Genomic DNA, 21,159 nt, shown 5'->3' with positions numbered 1-21,159 from the left:
GCATTTCTTTTATAGTTTGATGAATGAAGCAAGAGGAGCTAGGACAAAACCCAAAACTCCCAGGTGGACAGGAACAGAGTCAGGAATTGTGGCAGGAAAATCTCATCTATATAACCACTTGCCGACTGCCGCACGACTATATACGGCGGCAGTCAGTAGCCTGTGAGGCTCTAGGGGGCGAGCACGCGCCCATTCGTTCGCGGGACCCCCCCGCGCGTGTGACTGGCGGACCCCATGCCCGCCGGTCACTCGCAATCGTCGGGTGGAGAGGGAGAAAGGCAGGCGGCTAATGTAAACAAAGTCGCCTGTCATTCTCCCCTGTGTAAGAACAGAGATCATACGGTCCTGCTATGCAGGATCGTATTTCTCTGTTGTTACACAAACAGCCACATCCCTGTACAGTTAGAATCACGCCCCTAGGGACACACTTAACCCCTCCTTCTCCAATAAAGTTAACCCCTTCCCGGCCAGTGTCATTTTTACAGTAACAGTGCATATTTTTAGCACTGATTACTGTAGTAATGTCACTGGTACTCCCAAAAGTGTCAAAAATGTCAGTCAAGGGTGCGATCTGTCCGCCGCAATGTCACAGTCCCGCAAAAAAAATCGCAGATCGCTGCCATTACTCGTTAAAAAAAAAAAAAAAATGACAAAAATCTTTCCCTTAGTTAGTAAACGCAATAACTTTTGCGCAAACCAATCAAAATACGCTTTTTGCGATTTTTTTTACCAAACATAGGTAGCAGAAAACAAATTGGCCTAAAATGTAAAAAAATTTTGATTTTTACATTTTTTTGGGGGGAATTTCATATAAAAAAATGTGAAAAATATTGTTATTTTTGCAAAATTGTCGCTCTTTTTTTGTTTATAGCGCATGATCAAAAAATCGCACAGGTGATCAAATACCACCAAAAGAAAGCTCTGTTTGTGGGAAAAAAAGGACATCACTTTCATTTGGGTACAGCATCGCACGACCGCGCAATTGTCCGTTAAAATCACGCAGTGCCGAATCGCAAAATAGGCCCTGGTCAGGAAGGGGGTAAAATCTTCCGGGGCTTAAGTGGTTAAAAGCATCAAAGACATACAGTATAAGAACCAGGGGTTGACATGGCCCACCACTTGTCACTAAAAGATCACTTTTGAGTGGACTGACCCTTTAAACCTTATTATTATTATTTGTAAATCCACTAAAATATCACTTTTGGGTGTACTGATATTTTTTACCTGTATATATACTTGCACTGAATGTTCTGAAATGTTTAGTTACCTTCCACACATCATCACCAGCCTTTTGACCGTAATGCAGTCGAACATCCAGAAAACCCAACAGGCCTGTCACTGCAGGAATCCTATTGCTACCATCACCAGTTTTTCATCAATCATCATCATCGCTACCATTGTCACGTCATCATTCTACTTCTCTAATTGGGGACTAAGGAGGCAGCAGGTTGAGCAGTGGTGGCCCGTGCATAGGGGGCGCCAGGGCGCCGCCCCCCTACCCCTAAAAAAAAGAAAAAAAAAAAAGAAAAAAAATAAAAAATGACAAAGCGAACAAATAAAGTTTTACAAAAAAAAAAATTGGGTTCGCCGGCCTTTGTAATGGAAGTGGTGGCTAGGGGGGGGGGGGGTGGGGTTACGTCCCAGAAGAGGCGCCGATCGGCAGCCTTCTGGGGGCGTAACCCGATCGCAAGTCCTTGCGATTGGACACCCCAACTTTCGGATATCCTGGCTGTGATTGGTCCAGTCTCCAGCCTGGACCAATCATCATCCAGGACATCCGATCCCTGACGTCACAATGGGGGCGGTGCCGGTGCGTGAGTCAGTCACTCACCGTCACCGCCGCTCGGAGGACGAGGGAGAAGCCGCTCTCCTTCCCGCCGCCGCCGCAGAGAGGACGGATGGATCGAGGAGGGAAGAAGCCGCCGCCGCCAGGTAAGTGCATTAAATTGAAGGGAGCACGCACGCTGCACTCTGCATTGATTGGGGGACAATGCTGTGGGCACTCTGCATTTATTGGGGTACATTGCTGTGGCACTCTGCATTTATTGGGGGACAATGCTGTGGGCACTCTGCATTTATTGGGGTACAATGCTGTGGGCACTCTGCATTTATTGGGGTACAATGCTGTGGCGCTCTGCATTTATTGGGGGACAATGCTGTGGGCACTCTGCATTTAATTGGGGACAATGCTGTGGGCACTCTGCATTTATTGGGGTACAATGCTGTGGCGCTCTGCATTTATTGGGATACAATGCTGTGGCACTCTGCAATCATTGGGGTACAATGCTGTGGGCACTCTGCATTTATTGGGGTACAATGCTGTGGCGCTCTGCAATCATTGGGGTACAATGCGGTGGCACTCTGCAATCATTGGGGTACATTGCTGTGGCACTCTGCAATCATTGGGGTACAATGCTGTGGGCACTCTGCATTTATGGGGTACAATGCTGTGGCGCTCTGCAATCATTGGGGTACAATGCTGTGGCACTCTGCAATCATTGGGGTACAATTCTGTTGCACTCTGCAATCATTGGGGTACAATGCTGTGGCGCTCTGCATTTATTGGGGTACAATGCTGTGGCGCTCTGCATTTATTGGGGTACAATGCTGTGGGCACTCTGCATTTATTGGGGTACAATGCTGTGGGCACTCTGCAATCATTGGGGTACAATGCTGTGGGCACTCTGCATTTATTGGGGTACAATGCTGTGGGCACTCTGCAATCATTGGGGTACAATGCTGTGGCACTCTGCAATCATTGGGGTACAATTCTGTGGCACTCTGCAATCATTGGGGTACAATGCTGTGGCACTCTGCAATCATTGGGGTACAATTTGGTGGCACTCTGTAACCATTGGGGTACAATTCTGTGGGCACTCTGCAATCATTGGGGTACAATGCTGTGGGCACTCTGCAATCATTGGGGTACAATGCTGTGGGCACTCTGCATTTATTGGGGTACAATGCTGTGGGCACTCTGCAATCATTGGGGTACAATTCTGTGGCACTCTGCAATCATTGGGGTACAATGCTGTGGGCACTCTGCAATCATTGGGGGACAATGCTGTGGCGCTCTGCAATCATTGGGGGGCAATGCTGTGGCGCTCTGCAATCATTGGGGTACAATTCTGTGGCACTCTGCAATCATTGGGTTACAGTGTTGTGGCACTCTGCAATCATTGGGGTACAATGCTGTGGCACTCTGCAATCATTGGGGTACAATGTTGTGGCACTCTGCAATCATTGGGGTACAATGCTGTGGGCACTCTGCAATCATTGGGGTACAATTCTGTGGCACTCTGCAATCATTGGGGTACAATGCTGTGGGCACTCTGCAATCATTGGGGTACAATTCTGTGGCACTCTGCAATCATTGGGGTACAATGCTGTGGGCACTCTGCAATCATTGGGGTACAATGCTGTGGGCACTCTGCAATCATTGGGGTACAATGCTGTGGCACTCTGCAATCATTGGGGGACAATGCTGTGGGCACTCTGCAATCATTGGGGACAATGCTGTGGCGCTCTGCAGTGATTGGGGACAATGCTGTGGCGCTCTGAATTGAAAGGGGCATGCACGCTGAACTCTGCATTGTGGGGGCACAGCACAGTGTTCATTGCATTGAAGGGGGCACAGCACAGTGTTCATTGCATTGAAGGGGGCACAGCACAGTGTTCATTGCATTGAAGGGGGCACAGCTTCAAAGTCACGCAATTTTTTTACTGCGTTTTTTGGCGCGAAGCAATACCTATTACATTTTTCTTTTTGCGCCCCCCCAAAAATTTTGAGCACCAGCCGCCACTGAGGTTGAGAAAAACAGTCCAGTTCTACCTTTCCTTGGTTTTCCATTATTCTTGAAAGATTTTTAAAGTCTGTTGTAACTAGTCATCTCTCAGAGCATAGGAGATTTGTAATGTTCTCAAAATAGTTGACCTCAGACGGGGTGAGCAAAATAGCACTTGTTCCCCTAGTCCTGCATATGCTGTACATGTCAAAGCACCAGTGACCATGGTGCATTAGACCAGAGAGAAACCTTCTGTGAGTCAAGACCCTACTGGGACCCAAAGATAAGTTTTTGAAGTCCATGCAATTCATTATCCTCAGTCAGACACACATCTTTTTGGGTCCAAGAAAGGGCAAAATTTACACTAGGAATCCCAGTGCACTGGAACATCAAAACTTGCCGTTCCAATTCTCAATGAGCTAAACTTAGAGTGTGTCTAAAACCAAACCTTTTCTTTAGTTTGGATAGAAAGGTGAGGGGTTAAACCCCTGTCAGGTGTATTGCTGTCTGTGTTACTGCCAGCATGATCCACAATCTCTATTCTACTTGGTGACAACTGTCTCTGTGATTGGAAATGATGGAAAATCCAAAATTTTGAGCTAGCACTAGCACAGAAATAGGGGAAAATTTTATATTGGGGCAACGGACTAAAAAGGCATTTACTTTAGAGAGATTTCCTCTCACTTCCTGTTGTGGCTACAGGACAGGAAGTGAAGGGAAATGTCCCCAGTTGGACCGGGATAGCAAAAACATGCATATGTATTTGAACTATTCTTTACTCTATCCAAAATACATTTGAAAACGTTTTAACTTTAAATACACTTCAATTATACTTGCCTATACATGCCAAAAATCATTTTTATAGTGCCTTGGATTTAACTGCTCATATTGATGCACTTTCTGTGCAACCACTTCTTTTTAGATGAAGAAGATAGCACGGAGGCAGCAACAACAAGATCACGAGCAGCTGTCAACACAACGCCTGGGATCCACCTGCAGGAACCGTACGAACAGCAGACAAAGCAATGAAGACAGTGAAGGTGAGAAAAGTCAAAACACTACAAAAGTTCATGCACACAGAGATTTATAGGTGATTTATATTGTGTAAATTTCCAGCACATCATGTACAGCCTGCCATACAAATGAATGGCTGTGCGCTCATTTAAACGCTGATGCTTCTTGGTATAAGTTTCCACTTGCACATGCATGCTCATTGTATGCCCTGAACATGGAAGAGTTTCGTTTGGGAAATATGTCAAGCACACATGCAGGTAAACACCAATGCAAAGATGCATTGGTATTTACAAGGATAGCGCTGCATCCAGCCATTCAGTTGTATGGCAGGCTGTGCATGCCCCACTGCGACTCAATCGAGGCAAAATTGCACAAACAGAATTGTGGGACGCCTGTCGCCAAAAAGAAGTTCTTGTACTTTTTTTGGGTGACAGGTGTCCGGTGATTCTGTTTGCGCAATTTTACAGCGATTCATCGGGCAACAATTGCGGCAAAATCATGCCGCGTTTGGGGCACCATTGCAAATCATAGGAATCGCACAGGCGTCCCCCGATTTGCAATGATTCAGGATCATGGGCAGAATCGTGGCGATTCTACCCGCGATCCGAATTGCCAGTATGTGAACGGAGCCTAATTGTAAATGCCTTATCTCACAGTGGTCACATGACCTTCCTCTGCTGGCAGGCTGATATCAGAGGGTTATCTCAGCCCGTCACTGACAAGTCCTTGCTGGGAGATAAGGTATTTACAATTAGAATGTTTTAAAATACAGACACATAGTGCTGTACATCTTGATTGAACAGAGGGGATGGCAGTTTTATCATCCTAACTTTACAACCAATTTAATGAACAGTGCCTTTAGCACCTCACACCTGATGTCCCTGTTTGTTCCTAAACGCTTATTCCACATTTCTGACTTTCTTTCATCATTTACAGTGCCTTGCAAAAGTATTCGGCCCCCTTGAACTTTGCGACCTTTTGCCACATTTCAGGCTTCAAACATAAAGATATAAAACTGTAATTTTTTGTGAAGAATCAACAACAAGTGGGACACAATCATGAAGTGGAACGACATTTATTGCATATTTAACAAATAAAAAACTGAAAAATTGGGCGTGCAAAATTATTCAGCCCCCTAAGTTAATACTTTGTAGCGCCACCTTTTGCTGCGATTACAGCTGTAAGTCGCTTGGGGTATGTCTCTATCAGTTTTGCACATCAAGAGACTGAAATTTTTGCCCATTCCTCCTTGCAAAACAGCTCGAGCTCAGTGAGGTTGGATGGAGAGCGTTTGTGAACAGCAGTTTTCAGCTCTTTCCACAGATTCTCGATTGGATTCAGGTCTGGACTTTGACTTGGCCATTCTAACACCTGGATATGTTTATTTGTGAACCATTCCATTGTAGATTTTGCTTTATGTTTTGGATCATTGTCTTGTTGGAAGACAAATCTCCATCCCAGTCTCAGGTCTTTTGCAGACTCCATCATGTTTTCTTCCAGAATGGTCCTGTATTTGGCTCCATCCATTTTCCCATCAATTTTAACCATCTTCCCTGTCCCTGCTGAAGAAAAGTAGGCCCAAACCATGATGCTGCCACCACCATGTTTGACAGTGGAGATGGTGTGTTCAGGGTGATGAGCTGTGTTGCTTTTACGCCAAACATAACATTTTGCATTGTTGCCAAAAAGTTTGATTTTGGTTTCATCTGAGCAGAGCACCTTCTTCCACATGTTTGGTGTGTCTCCCAGGTGGCTTGTGGCAAACTTTAAACAACACTTTTTATGGATTTCTTTAAGAAATGGCTTTCTTCTTGCCACTCTTCCATAAAGGCCAGATTTGTGCAGTATATGACTGATTGTTGTCCTATGGACAGATTCTCCCACCTCAGCTGTAGATCTCTGCAGTTCATCCAGAGTGATCATGGGCCTCTTGGCTGCATCTCTGATCAGTCTTCTCCTGGTATGAGCTGAAAGTTTAGAGGGACGGCCAGGTCTTCGTAGACTTGCAGTGGTCTGATACTCCTTCCATTTCAATATTATCGCTCGCACAGTGCTCCTTGGGATGTTTAAAGCTTGGGAAATCTTTTTGTATCCAAATCCGGCTTTAAACTTCTCCACAACAGTATCTCGGACCTGCCTGGTGTGTTCCTTGTTCTTCATGATGCTCTCTGCGCTTTAAACGGACCTCTGAGACTATCACAGTGCAGGTGCATTTATATGGAGACTTGATTACACACAGGTGGATTCTATTTATCATCATTAGTCATTTAGGTCAACATTGGATCATTCAGAGATCCTCACTGAACTTCTGGAGAGAGTTTGCTGCACTGAAAGTAAAGGGGCTGAATAATTTTACACGCCCAATTTTTCAGTTTTTTTATTTGTTAACAAAGTTTGAAATATCCAATAAATTTCGTTCCACTTCATGATTGTGTCCCACTTGTTGTTGAGTCTTCACAAAAAATTACAGTTTTATATCTTTATGATAAATATATATTCAAAGAATATGCCTCGCGCCTAGGAGTACCTAATATATGGTGTAGTGGTATAAATAACAAAGCAGCTGCTATAGATAAAAGTGGATATAAATGGGAAAACCCCCAGCTAGTGGGGATAATATAGCGCTTGCTAGTAAAATGCAAATATATAAATCTAAAACCATAGGATAAAATAATTGCCCTTAAATGTACAGTAAAATGCAAATGTATAAATCTAAGACCATAGGATAAAATAAATTAATATAAATGCCCTTAAATGCACAGTAAGACCATATAATAATATTAAGAGCATATAAAAAACATTGGTGCAAAGTGAAGTCCAAAAAATGTGCAAAAGTGACTGTATAATAAAAGTCCAAGGAGAAATTGTGCCAAGAAAAAAGTGCGAGTGCTTGAGGCTAAATCCTCCAGTGATCCAGGAGATCCAATCACACAGGTGACTTTCAAAGGGGAGGTTAGATGTACACTCACCAGATGCGATAGGTCTCAAATGTCATATGACAATGAGGCCAGTATTGCTTTGTGACCATCCAGGTCAGGGGTAAGGTGACTGCTAGGCTCAGGTCCCTCTAGACCGGGTACTCCCCAAATATGGATCGAATTCCCAAGGTCCCCTTCTTATGCTAATCCTCAGGAGCAGATTGAGGAGGATAGATTTTTTTTTCAGTGCTATTCTGGTTTTCTTGTTATTTCTTTCCTTGCGTCTCTTCTCTTTCTTATTTGATGGCAGATCGGACCAACTTGGCTTTAGCACCATCAGACAATTCTTTCCTCTTCCAGAAACCAGCACACCTGGATCACTGGAGGATTTAGCCTCAAGCACTCGCACTTTTTTCTTGGCACAATTTCTCCTTGGACTTTTATTATACAGTCACTTTTGCACATTTTTTGGACTTCACTTTGCACCAATGTTTTTTATATGCTCTTAATATTATTATATGGTCTTACTGTGCATTTAAGGGCATTTATATTAATTTATTTTATCCTATGGTCTTAGATTTATACATTTGCATTTTACTGTGCATTTAAGGGCAATTATTTTATCCTATGGTTTTAGATTTATATATTTGCATTTTACTAGCAAGCGCTATATATTTTTTTTTTTTTCCAAAAAGCAAGCAAGCGCTATATTATCCCCACTAGCTGGGGGTTTTCCCATTTATATCTTTATGTTTGAAGCCTGAAATGTGGCAAAAGGTCGCAAAGTTCAAGGGGGCCGAATACTTTCGCAAGGCACTGTATTTCTTAAACTTATATTTAGGGTGCCCCATGAAAAACTGTGCCAAAACAGTGACAACACAGTCTCCCATCCTCACTCATGAATCACAGGGTGCTTCTCCTTGCACTCTTCTGTTGTTTTTTTTATTGCTGTGTAACTGTGCCTGGCTCTGTTCAACAACCACCTCTGCATTGTCCATTTTCAAATCCATTTACAGGGATCTATGAATGAAATACTACAAATCCCATCTGCCACCACCGCAGAGGGACTTATAATTCTCAATGTAGCACAATTGTGGTGTCTTCACTGCACTTGTAGTCAATTGTTTACTTAGGTACGGATAGGTACGCTTGTGTGAATGAGGCCTTAAAAGAATATTCCCTTGTAATCTAGTGCTGCTAGCATTCCTAGAAACGAAGCATTTGAGGAAAGTGGACAGATAGCACTGGACCCATAGGGTTATCCTGCTGGTACTGTTATCTTAATCTTAGGGAATTGATGTTGGTGTAAATGATCTGATTCCTGGGCAGGCGGCTTCTACACTCCAGAGGATCTCCACAGTCTCTTTGGCTTGTAGTGTAATTTAAATTGAAGCGCCACAACACTGCTAGATGGTCCAGATACAACTTTATTCCATTAAAAGTCAGGGGTGCAATCCAAAAAGAAGCAAATGCTTTTTTTTTTTGCATCCAAGAGCATGCCTTTCATCAGGTCTTGACTGACTTCAATGTGAACACACCAGTAGTGAACTGGACCTACAATGGTATTTTTTTCAGTGTGAAATATAAGCACAGGTCTTTTCAGCAGCTTTTTTGGCTGACTTCTAATGGAATAAAGTTATATCTAGACCTCCTAGCAGTGACAAGTAAACATGCACCTGCCCAGATCTGCTATCCAGACTAGCACCTAGCTTAATAGGTAGATTAACATCCTCAAATAATCTACAGGCATACCTAAAGCTTAACTCCAGGAAATATAAAAAATAGATCTACTAATGCAATCCTCCGCTCCTTCCTGATGCTAGACCCCGCAGCATCTTCTCCCCCGTGCTCTAATGGTCTAAGGTCCTGACATCATCAAGACTGAAGTAGGGTCCTTAGCTGGATGTGAGGATGCAGAGCGACAGTCCACTGTTGAATGTGAGGGAGTGCAGTCTGCCAGGACAGCAGATGATTGAAGCCCCGTACACACGCACGGATTGTTGGCCGTAAATTTTCAGCCAACGTCCGATCGGCCGATTGTCGGCTTGTTAGTATGATGCTTCCGACAACCGACTGCGACTTTTCGGCCGAACAAAATCTGTTGTGCATGCTATAAAATTTTTGTTGGCCGTCAACAGAATGGCCGATTGTTCGTCAGTCAGTACAGATTTCGGCCGACAAAAATCAGATGAGCGAGACTGGGCATGCTCAGAGAAGAAAAAACACACGGAAAGTAAACCATCACGTGACATCACTTCTGAAGTTGGTTGTTGTTGGCCGAAAAAATTTGTGTGCAGTCTAGAGCACATTTCAACCAACACAACAACACTGGACAAAAGTCGGCCGATCGGTCGGCCAACAATCGGTGCGTGTGTACGAGGCTTTAGTAAGTAAAAGTACTTTAAGTCTGTTCAAAACTTAACGAGCAGTTAACCCCTACGAACCCTTCCAAATTTCCCAGGAATAACATTTCTGGGTTCTGCATTTTATCAGCGTGACAATGGGAGATTGGGCATGCTATGATATTCTCTATGATTAGCTATAACTATTACTATTAATTGCTTTTGTTATTCAGACAAAAACAAAATTATTATTCCGTTGCATGGCTACTGTGGGACCTTGCTTTAGCTTGCAGAGACAGACTACATTTCCCTTTTCTTTTCCTATCTCGTGTTCTTTGCTTAATTTATTAGATGGTGGCAGTGGTATAGAAGGTGTTATTTTGCCATACTCCAGAATGGTCCAACAGTCTCTTCTTCCATTGGATCAGAGTGTCTTCAATACAGACCTGTACAGACATGGCCTAACACCTCCACAAATGCCCGGGGACCACCTTCATCCATATGGTGAGTATTTTGAAGTGGCAGTTCTTTTATTGAACTATACAGAACAGCAATGACACACAAAAATCTACTTGTGTTCAAACTAGCTACAAATAATAAACCAGTATCTATGTCAAAGAAACAGCAAACCTGACAAAAAAATACCTGTTTTGGGTCACTCTTTCTAAGGATGTTATTGGTGACCAACTCTAAATAAAGAACAATAAAAATATCCGCATTCATCACTTTATATATTATATAATTCATGAAGATGCAATGGGGGAGGGAATGGGCCAAAATACAGCATAGCCCCCCTAGACATCTAATGATCCTAAAGCATATCTAAACCCAAAAACAAAAATGTAAAATATTGCAGAATACCAGTTTTTAGATTTTGTGGCTGCATTCATTTTTTTTCTTTGGGCCTTTTTTTACTCTATTTAGTGTGGTATTCTTGCAGAAAACGCACTTCCCTGTCCCTAGGTGTCTTCCATAACCCCTGCACTGAATCTTTGGAGGCAGGAATGGTTGTAACACAAGCAGAACTTCAAACATGTCTGTCTTTGAGCATCTCATTTACATGTAGGTGGGGACATTAGTAGCATAAGAAAATGATAAGATTGTTTTTTTTATTTCAGTGACAAGGACACATTTCTGGAGACAGGTATTTTCTGTACTTGTTGAAAATGGTCTTATCCTGAAAAATGAAAACTAATGCAGCCAGCCACCACATTCAAAGACTAGTAAGCTGCAATAAATTACATTTTTGTTTTTTTTGGGTTATGTTATCCATTAGCCCCTTCCCATCCAACCTCAGCGTCCCTTTAACAGGGTCTTTTCCCTGGGGGCAGGAAGGATTGAACATGATTGGCTGTCACAGTGGTCACATAATCGAGAGCCATTCTTGCTTGCTACTGATTATTTGCAGATACCAGGAGCTGTCTTTGGCAGCTCAGTAAGTGTGCTTGGAGCTCTCAGCACAGAAAGATGTTCCACCCATGGACACGTATGTGCAGTTTGTGGGCATTAAAACCCACCCTCTTTGTTGCTGCACAAATACGAGGGCAGCAAGAGGTTTAAGAATGACAGGTGCAGACAATACTACAGGCTTAAAGAGGAGTTCCGCCTGGGGAAAAAATTAAAGCCAGCAACTACAAATACTGTAGCTGCTGACTTTTAATATATAGATACTTACCTGTCCAGGGAGCCTGTGATGTCGGCACCCCAGCCGATTTTCAGATCGGCTGTCAGGTGCTGCTGCTGCCATTCGCCATAAGGGAAACCGGCAGTAAAGCCTTACGACGCTTTCTAATTGTCCCAGCGGCGGAGGAAAGAGGAGGGGGCCGGAACTTCCGAGGGATGGCGCCGCTGCACCATCTCCCCGAAGTGGGGAAGGGTATATGTCTAAAACAGGTACCCGTTCCCCCTCCCCCCTGAAAGGTGCCAAATGTTTTACTGGCGGGGGGAGGAAGCAGATCAGCAGAAGTTCCACTTTTGGATGGAACTCCTCTTTAAGGGATTGTCTAATTCACATAAGAACTGCCCTCCCAGCTGCACAACTTGAGACATACTGTTAATATAGGTTACACTGAATTTAAAAAACAAAACTTCACAAAGAATATCTATCTATCTATCTATCTATCTATCTATCTATCTATCTATCTATCTATCTATCTATCTATCTATCTATCTATCTATCTATCTATCTATCTATCTATCTATCTATCTATCTATCTATCTAAAAGAAACACTGTATGTATTAGGTCTGTATTTCAAATCTAATGTTCAGAAACAGACAATACATAATTATCACTACTACCCCAGGCTCAAGTGAAATAACCCCCAAGTATCACCCACTTTAAATGCCCCAGTCCACCTACCCTATAAAACAGGTATCACTTAAAGGTGGACCGTGGTCTTGATGCGGACCAAGTCACTGTCCCATCCGGACCCGCTGCAGATGCGTCATTTAGAAGCCGGTTCTTTCCCTAAGCCACTACTTGTACTTTCATCTTTTCAGAACTGACATCGGGAGACAGAACAGCGCTAGACAGAGGGCGGGAGCTACCCAAGTAAACTGATTGGTTGCTAGGATCACGGGTGAAAGGACCATATATGGAACATACTGTATATTCACTTGCCAGTTTACAATAAGAAACATCTTCAAAACAGTGTATAAAAATACAACATTCCAGAAAAAAATTATAAAAAGATGCAGCAAAGACTCTGTTATTATTTCTAAATACTCTATGAATTTGGTGAGATAGTACGATCAGATGTTACCCCCAAGTCCCATATCTTATGAAATTTACAAGGACAGCCTCGAGCTTCATAGGTCAGTAGCTACACATTATTATTGTTATTATCATTATTATTATTTTTATCATACAAGATTTATATTGCACCAACAGTTTGAGCAGCGCTTTACAGTAGCGGCACAGTACAATTACAATACAGTTCAATTCAGAAGGAATAGGAGGGCCCTGCTCATGGAGCTTACAATCTAAAGGGAGAAGGAGAGGGAGATGGTATAAAGGGTAATAGCTGCAGGGGATGATCTAGTGGAGGTGACTCAGGTATGGCTTTTTAGGTGGAGGTGGGGTAGGCTTCCCTGAATAAATCTGTTTTCAAGGATTGCCTAAAGGCCGACAGGGTATGAGCTGACTGGACATATTGGGGCAGGGAGTTCCAGAGGATGGGGAAGGTTCTGGAAAAGTCCTGGAAGTGGGTGTAAGAGGAGGTAACAAGGGAGCTAGAGAGAAAGACGTCCTGGGAAGAGTGGAGAGGAGAATTTGGGTCATATCTGCAGATCAGGTTGGTGATATTCCAAATAATGACAAACACTAAGTCTCCTGTGCTTGAGAGTGGGCCCAAAGATACTTAGTAGGCTATATTTCCATCCTGCCTTTCATGGATAAGTCTTGTCTTGCTGCCCTCATTAGACTGGCAAATTCTGCAATCAATGAAACCATAAAACAGAGTAAAGTACGTACCACTTTTTAAATTATAAAAACCTTGATTTTAGGATAATGCACAAGGTCGAAGCGCCTTCTGTTTTGTTTTGAGGTTAGTGATACAGCTGGGGGCGATGTTGCAGATGGCTTTGTACACTGTGGTTAGTATTTTGAATTTAATGTGTTGGACTAGTAGAAGTCAGTGAAGAGAATGGCAGAGAGGGGCAGCAGTCATGGATAAGTTAGTAAGGTGTATAAGCCTGCCAGCAACATTCATAATAGACTGAAGGGGGGGATAAACTGTGTAAAGGAAGGCCAGTAAGGAGGGAGTTGCAGTAGTCAAGGCGGGAAATAACCAAGAAGTGAATACGTTGTTTTGTGGTGTCAATAAACAGGAATGGGGAAAATTCTGGACATGTTGCGGAGGTAGAGGCGGCAAGATTTAGCCAGTGATTGGATGTGGAGGCATAAGGAGAGGTCAGAGTCTAGGATTACACCTAGCACCGTGGCAGGTGTGGATGGACGAATGGTTGTGCTGTTGATTTTAATAGTAAAGTCATGGGGAGGTGGAAATATTACAAGCTCAGTTTTAGAAAGATTGAGATTGAGGAAATAGTGTGACATCCATACTGAGATGTTGCTCAGTAAATTTGTGATGAGTGAGGAGGCCGAGGGTGTGAACTTGGGAATAGAGATAGATCTGTGTGTCATCGACCTAGAGGTGGCACTGGAACCCATGGAAAGTTATCAACTGGCCCAGGGAAGAGGTGTAGAGAGAGAATAAGAGGGGCAGAGGACAGACTCTTGGGGTACCCTAACAGAGAAGGGAAGAGGAGCGGAGGAGATGGTGTTGTATGTGACACAAAAATGCGCTAAGATAGGTAAGAACCAGGAAAGAGCAGAGTCGCGGAGTCCAAAGGAATGGAGTTTATTGAGAAGGAGCGAGTGGTCAACTGTGTCAAAGGCAGTGGAAATGCCTAAGAGTATGAGTATGGAGTAATAGCTGTTGGTTTTAGCAGTTAGCAGGTCGTTACTTAGTAAATTTTAGTAGGGTAGTTTCAGTGGAATGTTGTGGACAGAAGCCAGTAGGGGATCAAGGAGGTTGTTGTCAGTGAGGTAGTGACTCATACGGTTGTGGACAAGGCATTCAAGAAGCTTGGAGGCAACCGGGAGAAAGGAGATAGGTCTTAAGTTATTCATACAGATGGGATCCAGTGAGGGTTTTTGAAGTATGGGGGTAGCCAGTGCATGTTTGAGCGGGAAGGGAGAGGTGCCAGAGGAGAGGTTTAAGATGTGGGTTAGAGAGTATAAGATAGAACAGGAAGGGGGTCATAGTAATTGTGAGGGGACAGGACCAAGGGGACTGGTGGTAAGGTGGGCCTCCGAAAGGAGTTTGGCAACTTCGCTAGTGGTAATGAGATGAAAAGGAGGAAAGTATTGAGTGTCTACAGGACCACTTTCCTAAATTTGACACTTCCCAGGCAAATATCTTCTGGTTAGCTAACACAATAGAGAAAACAGAGATAGAACATCCAGCACACACTGGACAGGATCCCAGAGAAAAAAAACATATCACAGATCTCTCTGAAAAAGAAAACTCTGAAAGGCTACATACATTTATCAACTTCCCCCAGTTCACGCCAGCTGGCCATACACAATTGCTGATATACGGGGGGAACTGCAAGCTGTCAGCGTATACAGTAAGTCCCCTACATACGAAAATTTAATTTGCAAACTTTCAAAGATGCAAACGTGTTTGCATATCCAATAGTGTAAAGCTGTGTACACACACTCGGCACCCAGCAGGCTGAACGAAAAAAAAAAAAATGTTGTTGCAGTGATCTCCGTGTTGTGTTATTGGGTTCTGACAGGTGGACTCCCCCCCACCAGAACATACTAATCAGCTCTCGCAGCCTTTGTCTGCAAGTCCTGATCTTTGTTGGATTTATGACCAAGTTGGACTTAGGAACGAGCGCCCGGAACAGATCTTGTTTGTAGGTAGGGGACTTACTGCATATGATTACTTTAGCCAAATGTTAGCATGATGGTACAGCTTATGTGTGAGTTATTAAAAAAGAATAGCGCACACATGCAAAAGAAATGACTATCAAATATGGAGACAATCCATAAATAAAAATGGGGATTTAGTCCCACCATATGGCCATATCGTGCTCAAGCCCACCACTGCGTCAAAGTACCCCATTATCAGTGGGTCCTACACTATCCATAAAAAAGGGGTGAATCTAGCCTCTCTAACCCTTGGAGACAACACTCCTTGCTGGGATAGATGTGCTAATGCACTACAAAGGACTCCTCCTATATCTACTTGATGGTGGACTCTGAGATTGTCTCCATATTTGATAGTCATTTCTTTTGCATGTGTGCGCTATTCTTTTTTAATATACATGTTGCTTGGTCCATAGCTGCACCGGCTTTAGATATACATGTTCAGGGTTTGCTCCCCCAATTTTTTGCTTGTTTATTATGTATTCGGTCTGACCAGACTTCTGAGGTTGAGCAACCCACCCCCCACACACACCTGTACTCTATCAGAGTCCACCATCAAGTAGATATAGGAGGAGTCCTTTGTAGTGCATTAGCACATCTATCCCAGCAAGGAGTGTTGTCTCCAAGGGTTAGAGAGGCTGGATTCACCCCTTTTTATGGATAGTGTAGGACCCACTGATAATGGGGTACTTTGACGCAGTGGTGGGCTTGAGCACGATATGGCCATATGGTGGGACTAAATCCCCATTTTTATTTATGGATTGTCTCCATATTTGATAGTCATTTCTTTTGCATGTGTGCGCTATTCTTTTTTAATATACATGTTGCTTGGTCCATAGCTGCACCGGCTTTAGATATACATGTTCAGGGTTTGCTCCCCCAATTTTTTGCATGTGTGAGTTATTGCCGCTCTTGGCTAATGGTCAAATTACTACACCAGGCCTCACACCAGAATGATATTGTCTTTTCACTTGCTAGTGTCACCTGTCCCGGCAATGACTACAGAGTTATTTTGATTAAAATTGAACAGTAGAACACTGATTTTCCTCCACCAGTTCTTTTACACTTATGGCGCCCTCCTAGGTGGGTGCTAGAGTGAGTGTATGTGGTTTTGGTTTCTCTGCTTAACAGGGAGACAGCAGGTGGATTTATGTGCTTAAGAAAGGCTGTGATTGTTTGGCAGAGTCTGCTCAGTGTGCTCTGGTGCTGCTCATGCTGTCTTGAGAAGTTTCACACTGGTCTTGTAGCTATTTAATGTATTGGACAGTGGGAGGAAACCCTGAAGATGAGAGCATGAATGTCTTTGCAGCCCTGGCCAATTTGAAGGGGAGGTGCCCCAAGGCATGCCTGGTGACTGTATTTATGTTTGATGAGCACATGGGCTCTGAGTCTTCCTCTAGAGAAAGAAGTCAAGGTGGGAGTGGGCTGCGCCCCTCCTCAGGCACAGGCTGCCATACAGCCTCAGGTCAGTGACCTGAGCGCCTAAAACATTGAAGCTGCAATCTATGGTTCTTATGAGAGCTGATTGATTGAGGATGTCCATGGATCCTGTCTGGTACTACTAAGGAAGGCTGCCGCTGGTGCTTCAGGAGATTTGTGAGTACCGACCCCCACAGGGGATTCCTGGGAAACTCCCCTGCTGGTGCTAGAAGTCAGTTGCTGGGTGCAATCTAAAGGGGACACTGGCGAGTGTCTTGAAGAGGCAAAGTTCACTGAGTTACTTCTGCTACATAGGGATTTGTTTATTCTGTACAGCTGCTGTATGGTCCTACTGATAACCTGCTATTGAGAAAGTTGTCCTCACCTGTGAAAAGTTATTTGGAGTATCCTACTAAATCCCTTCTTCTATCCAAGTTCCCAAATAAAAACACAAAAACAAATCCCCTAAACTTGTCATTGGAGACAACGAGCGGAAGAATGTGTGAACCTGGCTGTGTGAAAATACCCTTTGACTGGCTGTGGATAATTCAGTGGGAGTCCCGGGCACACAAAAATTCAAGCGGCTCCTGTTGGGGTAGCGCTACACACTCATTATCCGACACACTTGTGCAGCCCAAAGGCATGGAGGAAAGCTGCTGTATATTTTGCGAGGCCCAGTTCGTAGGAGGATTGCGTTATACAGTTGCCTTAACACAGGGATCCTGCAAGAAGGGTAGACCATACAGCCACCAGACACCACAGCACATACTGTTAACCCTTGAGTCACCAAACATTAAACCTTTACATGCAAAAAACAAGTAACATTTACACAGCTGCCTACATAGTTAGTTTTCGATTCCCCGTGCAGACAAGCAAGGTGGATGGAGAAATCCCCCCCCCCCCCATTGTATTCTGACAGCAGCAGCACCCTGATTGGCTGCCGCCACTGGTTGAGAAAAATTTGCCAATGTGTTCTTTTGACAGAAGTCGATCAAAGGATTGGTTTCTGTCAAGCAGGGACTGCCACACATTGATCAAAATTTGGCTGCTAGTATAAATATTCATAACCCAAGCTATAAATTCCTTCTTACTCAGACTACTGAACAGCAGCGGCCAAAAGCAATGATTAACCTGTTTGTCTTCACTTTTGCATGAGCTTAGGCTACTTACAGCATAAGGCCCCTTTCAAACAGAGTGGAATTTGTCCAAGTAGATCCATCTGCTCAGCAGGGGATCTCTCCGCTGATCCCCACTGAACAGGCGGATGATAGGTCCAAGTCTGCTCTGTATGCAGAGCAGACACAGCACACTGTTCTCTAGGGCTACGGACTGCATGTCTGTTTCCATCTGTCATTCGATCTGATCCGCCAGATGTATGGTGAACGTATCACCATCCATCTGTTTTTATGTCGGAATGCCAGCAGGTGACAGCAGACACATGTTGGCTGACATCCGCCACCCAGTGGCGTATCATCCATGTGTGCAGAGTGTTCGGTGCATGCGGGCCCCCAAGGGTGCCCTGACACACACTGCACACAAGGAGTGAATAGAGCCACAACATTTTCCTTGGCCCCAGTATTGCAGGAGAATGGAGCAAAATGCAGTGGCTACCACTGTAGCCATGGAACTTTTTTTCATTGTCCTGTAAGGTGGCAGCGGCCAGCCGCATTTGCCAATAGTACAACTATAGTTCCAGCCGCCGCCCACAGCTACTGGCTGCCTTGGCGGAGGGATATGTACCTGTCTTCAGGTCTCCCTGCCACCCTCCTCCAGTAAGTCTGCCTCGCCGCCTCCTACATAACCCCCACCCCTCCTCCCTCGGTATCCAACGCTGTACAGGGGCACTCACTGAGCCGAGGCTGAAAATAGTGGGGGACATGTGCTGCAGGCACTGTGAACAGGGTGCCACTGTGCCAACCTTAACTTCCTGTCACGCTGGGTCTCATCTGACCGGTATATAATCTCGGTGCTCTCACTGCAGCTACAATCTCTCCCCTCCTCTCCTTACCTGCCGTGTACAGTTCCAGCACCATTGGAGGACTCTGATGTTCCAGGGGTGACTCTGATGTTCCAGGGGAAACTCTGATGTTACAGAGGGGACTCTTAAGGTATGGGGGGACTCTGAAGGTACAGGAAGGGCTCTGAAGGCACGGGGGGGGCTCTGATGGTATACGGGGGACTCTGATGTTAGACTGGGGACTCCTGCTAACCTGTGCTGTGATTGGACACAACAAATATTTGTCAGCAGGTTTCAGGCAATTACTTTTGGAGACATTATTTAAACAACACCCTTTAAACTACACCCAATATTTAGCACAATTTAAACCACGCCCACTTTTCACCACGGCGCCCAAAGCTTGTCGCATTTACTTGATGCCTACGGCCCACTTTTGATCCTGCACATGGACCCACGGGTTTCATGATATGCCCCTGCCGCCGTCCCCATAGAGAACAATGGGTGGTTTGATCGGGTCTACCTGAAAAACAGACAGGCGGACCCAATCGGTCCATTGTTGTGAAAGGGACCAAACTGTGTCAAGCAGACACAAATGAACTAGGGGCGCCATTGCTTAAGGCAGGGTGTCAAGAAACCAAGTGCTGGTATCCTGTAAAACAGGCGTAACCAAATATGTAAGGATCTGCACAAAGATCACAAGACTCCACACTGAAACTCATGAAAGTTAATGTGTTTTTTAAAGAAAATAACAAAAAATTATAAATATCACAATAAATACAAACATTTAATACACCAAAGAATACAAAACCCAGTAAACCCCAAAATACTGTACCTAATCAGTGGAGGTGATAACAACTAAGGAACCTACCTAAACTAACTAACTTAACTAGACTATCTGGCAGGATAAATAGGAAAGAGCAGGATCAGGCTGAGGAGCAAGGAATAAGCCAAAATGGGGAAAAGGTACAGGGAACAGGAACGAGCAGGCGGGAGCAGGAGCGGGAGCAGGAACGGAGGCAGGAACCAAATCACAGGTCACAGGGAGCAAAGTACATGGGATGCACAGGTAAAACACTAAGGCATTATGGAATAGTAGAGGAAAGACTTAATACCCTACCATCAGCCAGCATCAGGTGAAGACAAATTGCTCAGATCTGCTGGCTGCTGGGAGACACCTGCTAGTGGACAGACACCGGGACGACACCCTTCAGGTCCGGGAACCACAGTTCCATCGGCAGGGTTCCTACCATAAATAATGGTAATTTTACCAAAGAATGATTATATGGCCCTTAATGAAGTTGCCATCAGAATGTGCATACAGTCTTCTAAATGAATTGCTTTATTTCGACAGACACAGATAGTGTTTTCCACGACATGGACAGTGAAGGTTTGAACTATCTTGGAGGATCTTTGCTGACATCTTCGGAAAGCACCAACATACAAGCCCGCATTGGACCCATTGACCGCCTGTACTCCATGCAGAGCTCCTATTTTGCCTCCTGACATGATGAATGACGTGATTTGTGGATGCTTCAGATGGTGTACTGGAAAAATATTTTCAAATTTGAAACATGAACTATACTATCAATAGATTTGTCTGTTTTAGGTTTAGTAATAATTTCTATTTAGCCCAAGAACTTGCTGTACCTATATTGCATGGTGCAAAGATAAAATCACTCCATAGGGCAATGACATCACCATGTTGCACCTGTGATGTAGCCATGGATAAAGAGAATTGGAAGCCTCTATGCATATTCTTGTGGTTGCTTCTGTTGATCTCCATAAAGTAGAGGAAAATGTGTGGAGTCCCCAGAATCCTGAATGTGGAGCAGTGGACACATTTACTTAAGCCTTGCCCAGCCTGCAGCTGGTGTGCAGGGGCTTTGGTGATGTATTTGAGATTAATTTAGCATAATCTTACCTTACCATGCATTCACAATGAATTGAATGGAGAAATAATAGAAAAAGCACAAACTGATCTCATATTTATCTTGAATTTGATGTAAACCCAACCACTAAAATCTCAGCTGTAGCAATGTTAAAGAAAATTTAAATGTAAGAATTAAAAATTTTAAACCTGCAGCTTTCATTAAAATAATTTACTTGATGATCCAGTTACAAAGATCCTTGTGCAAGTACTTCTTGTTATACGATGACATTGCTCTGTCCCTATGTTTAAGTTGTGTTCCTGCCTGGTTACCCAGTCATACAGGCTTTCCGATGAAGACTACAAGTGGCTTTTTCAACACACATTACACAGGTATGGTCCACTCTTGCCACCAT

The 21,159-nt window shown here is 44.0% G+C and overlaps 1 protein-coding gene across 2 annotated transcripts in view; it reads left to right on the top strand.

Annotated features, from left to right (window-relative positions):
- The window catches only part of LOC309553559 (LIM homeobox transcription factor 1-alpha-like), an 86,313-nt gene extending 65,370 nt beyond the window's left edge, over positions 1 to 20,943 (top strand). Inside the window, exons 6-9 of one of the 2 annotated variants that reach the window (XM_082254827.1) lie at positions 4,708 to 4,825; positions 10,411 to 10,563; positions 11,178 to 11,282; positions 20,228 to 20,344. In XM_082254827.1, the coding sequence (XP_082110953.1) occupies positions 4,708 to 4,825; positions 10,411 to 10,563; positions 11,178 to 11,254 (348 nt within the window). In that variant the 3' untranslated portion in view covers positions 11,255 to 11,282; positions 20,228 to 20,344. Of the gene's footprint in view, positions 1 to 4,707; positions 4,826 to 10,410; positions 10,564 to 11,177; positions 11,283 to 20,227 lie in introns of both variants that reach the window. The other variant, XM_082254826.1, reaches the window with a different exon arrangement.
- The last annotated feature ends 216 nt before the right edge of the window (positions 20,944 to 21,159 follow it).

The sequence above is a fragment of the Pelophylax lessonae genome (genome assembly GCF_965119305.1).
Source record: "Pelophylax lessonae genome assembly, chromosome: 4".
Taxonomy (NCBI): domain Eukaryota; kingdom Metazoa; phylum Chordata; class Amphibia; order Anura; family Ranidae; genus Pelophylax; species Pelophylax lessonae.
The sequence above is the reverse complement of the archived record's forward strand: the minus strand, read 5'-3'. Positions and strand labels throughout refer to the sequence as shown.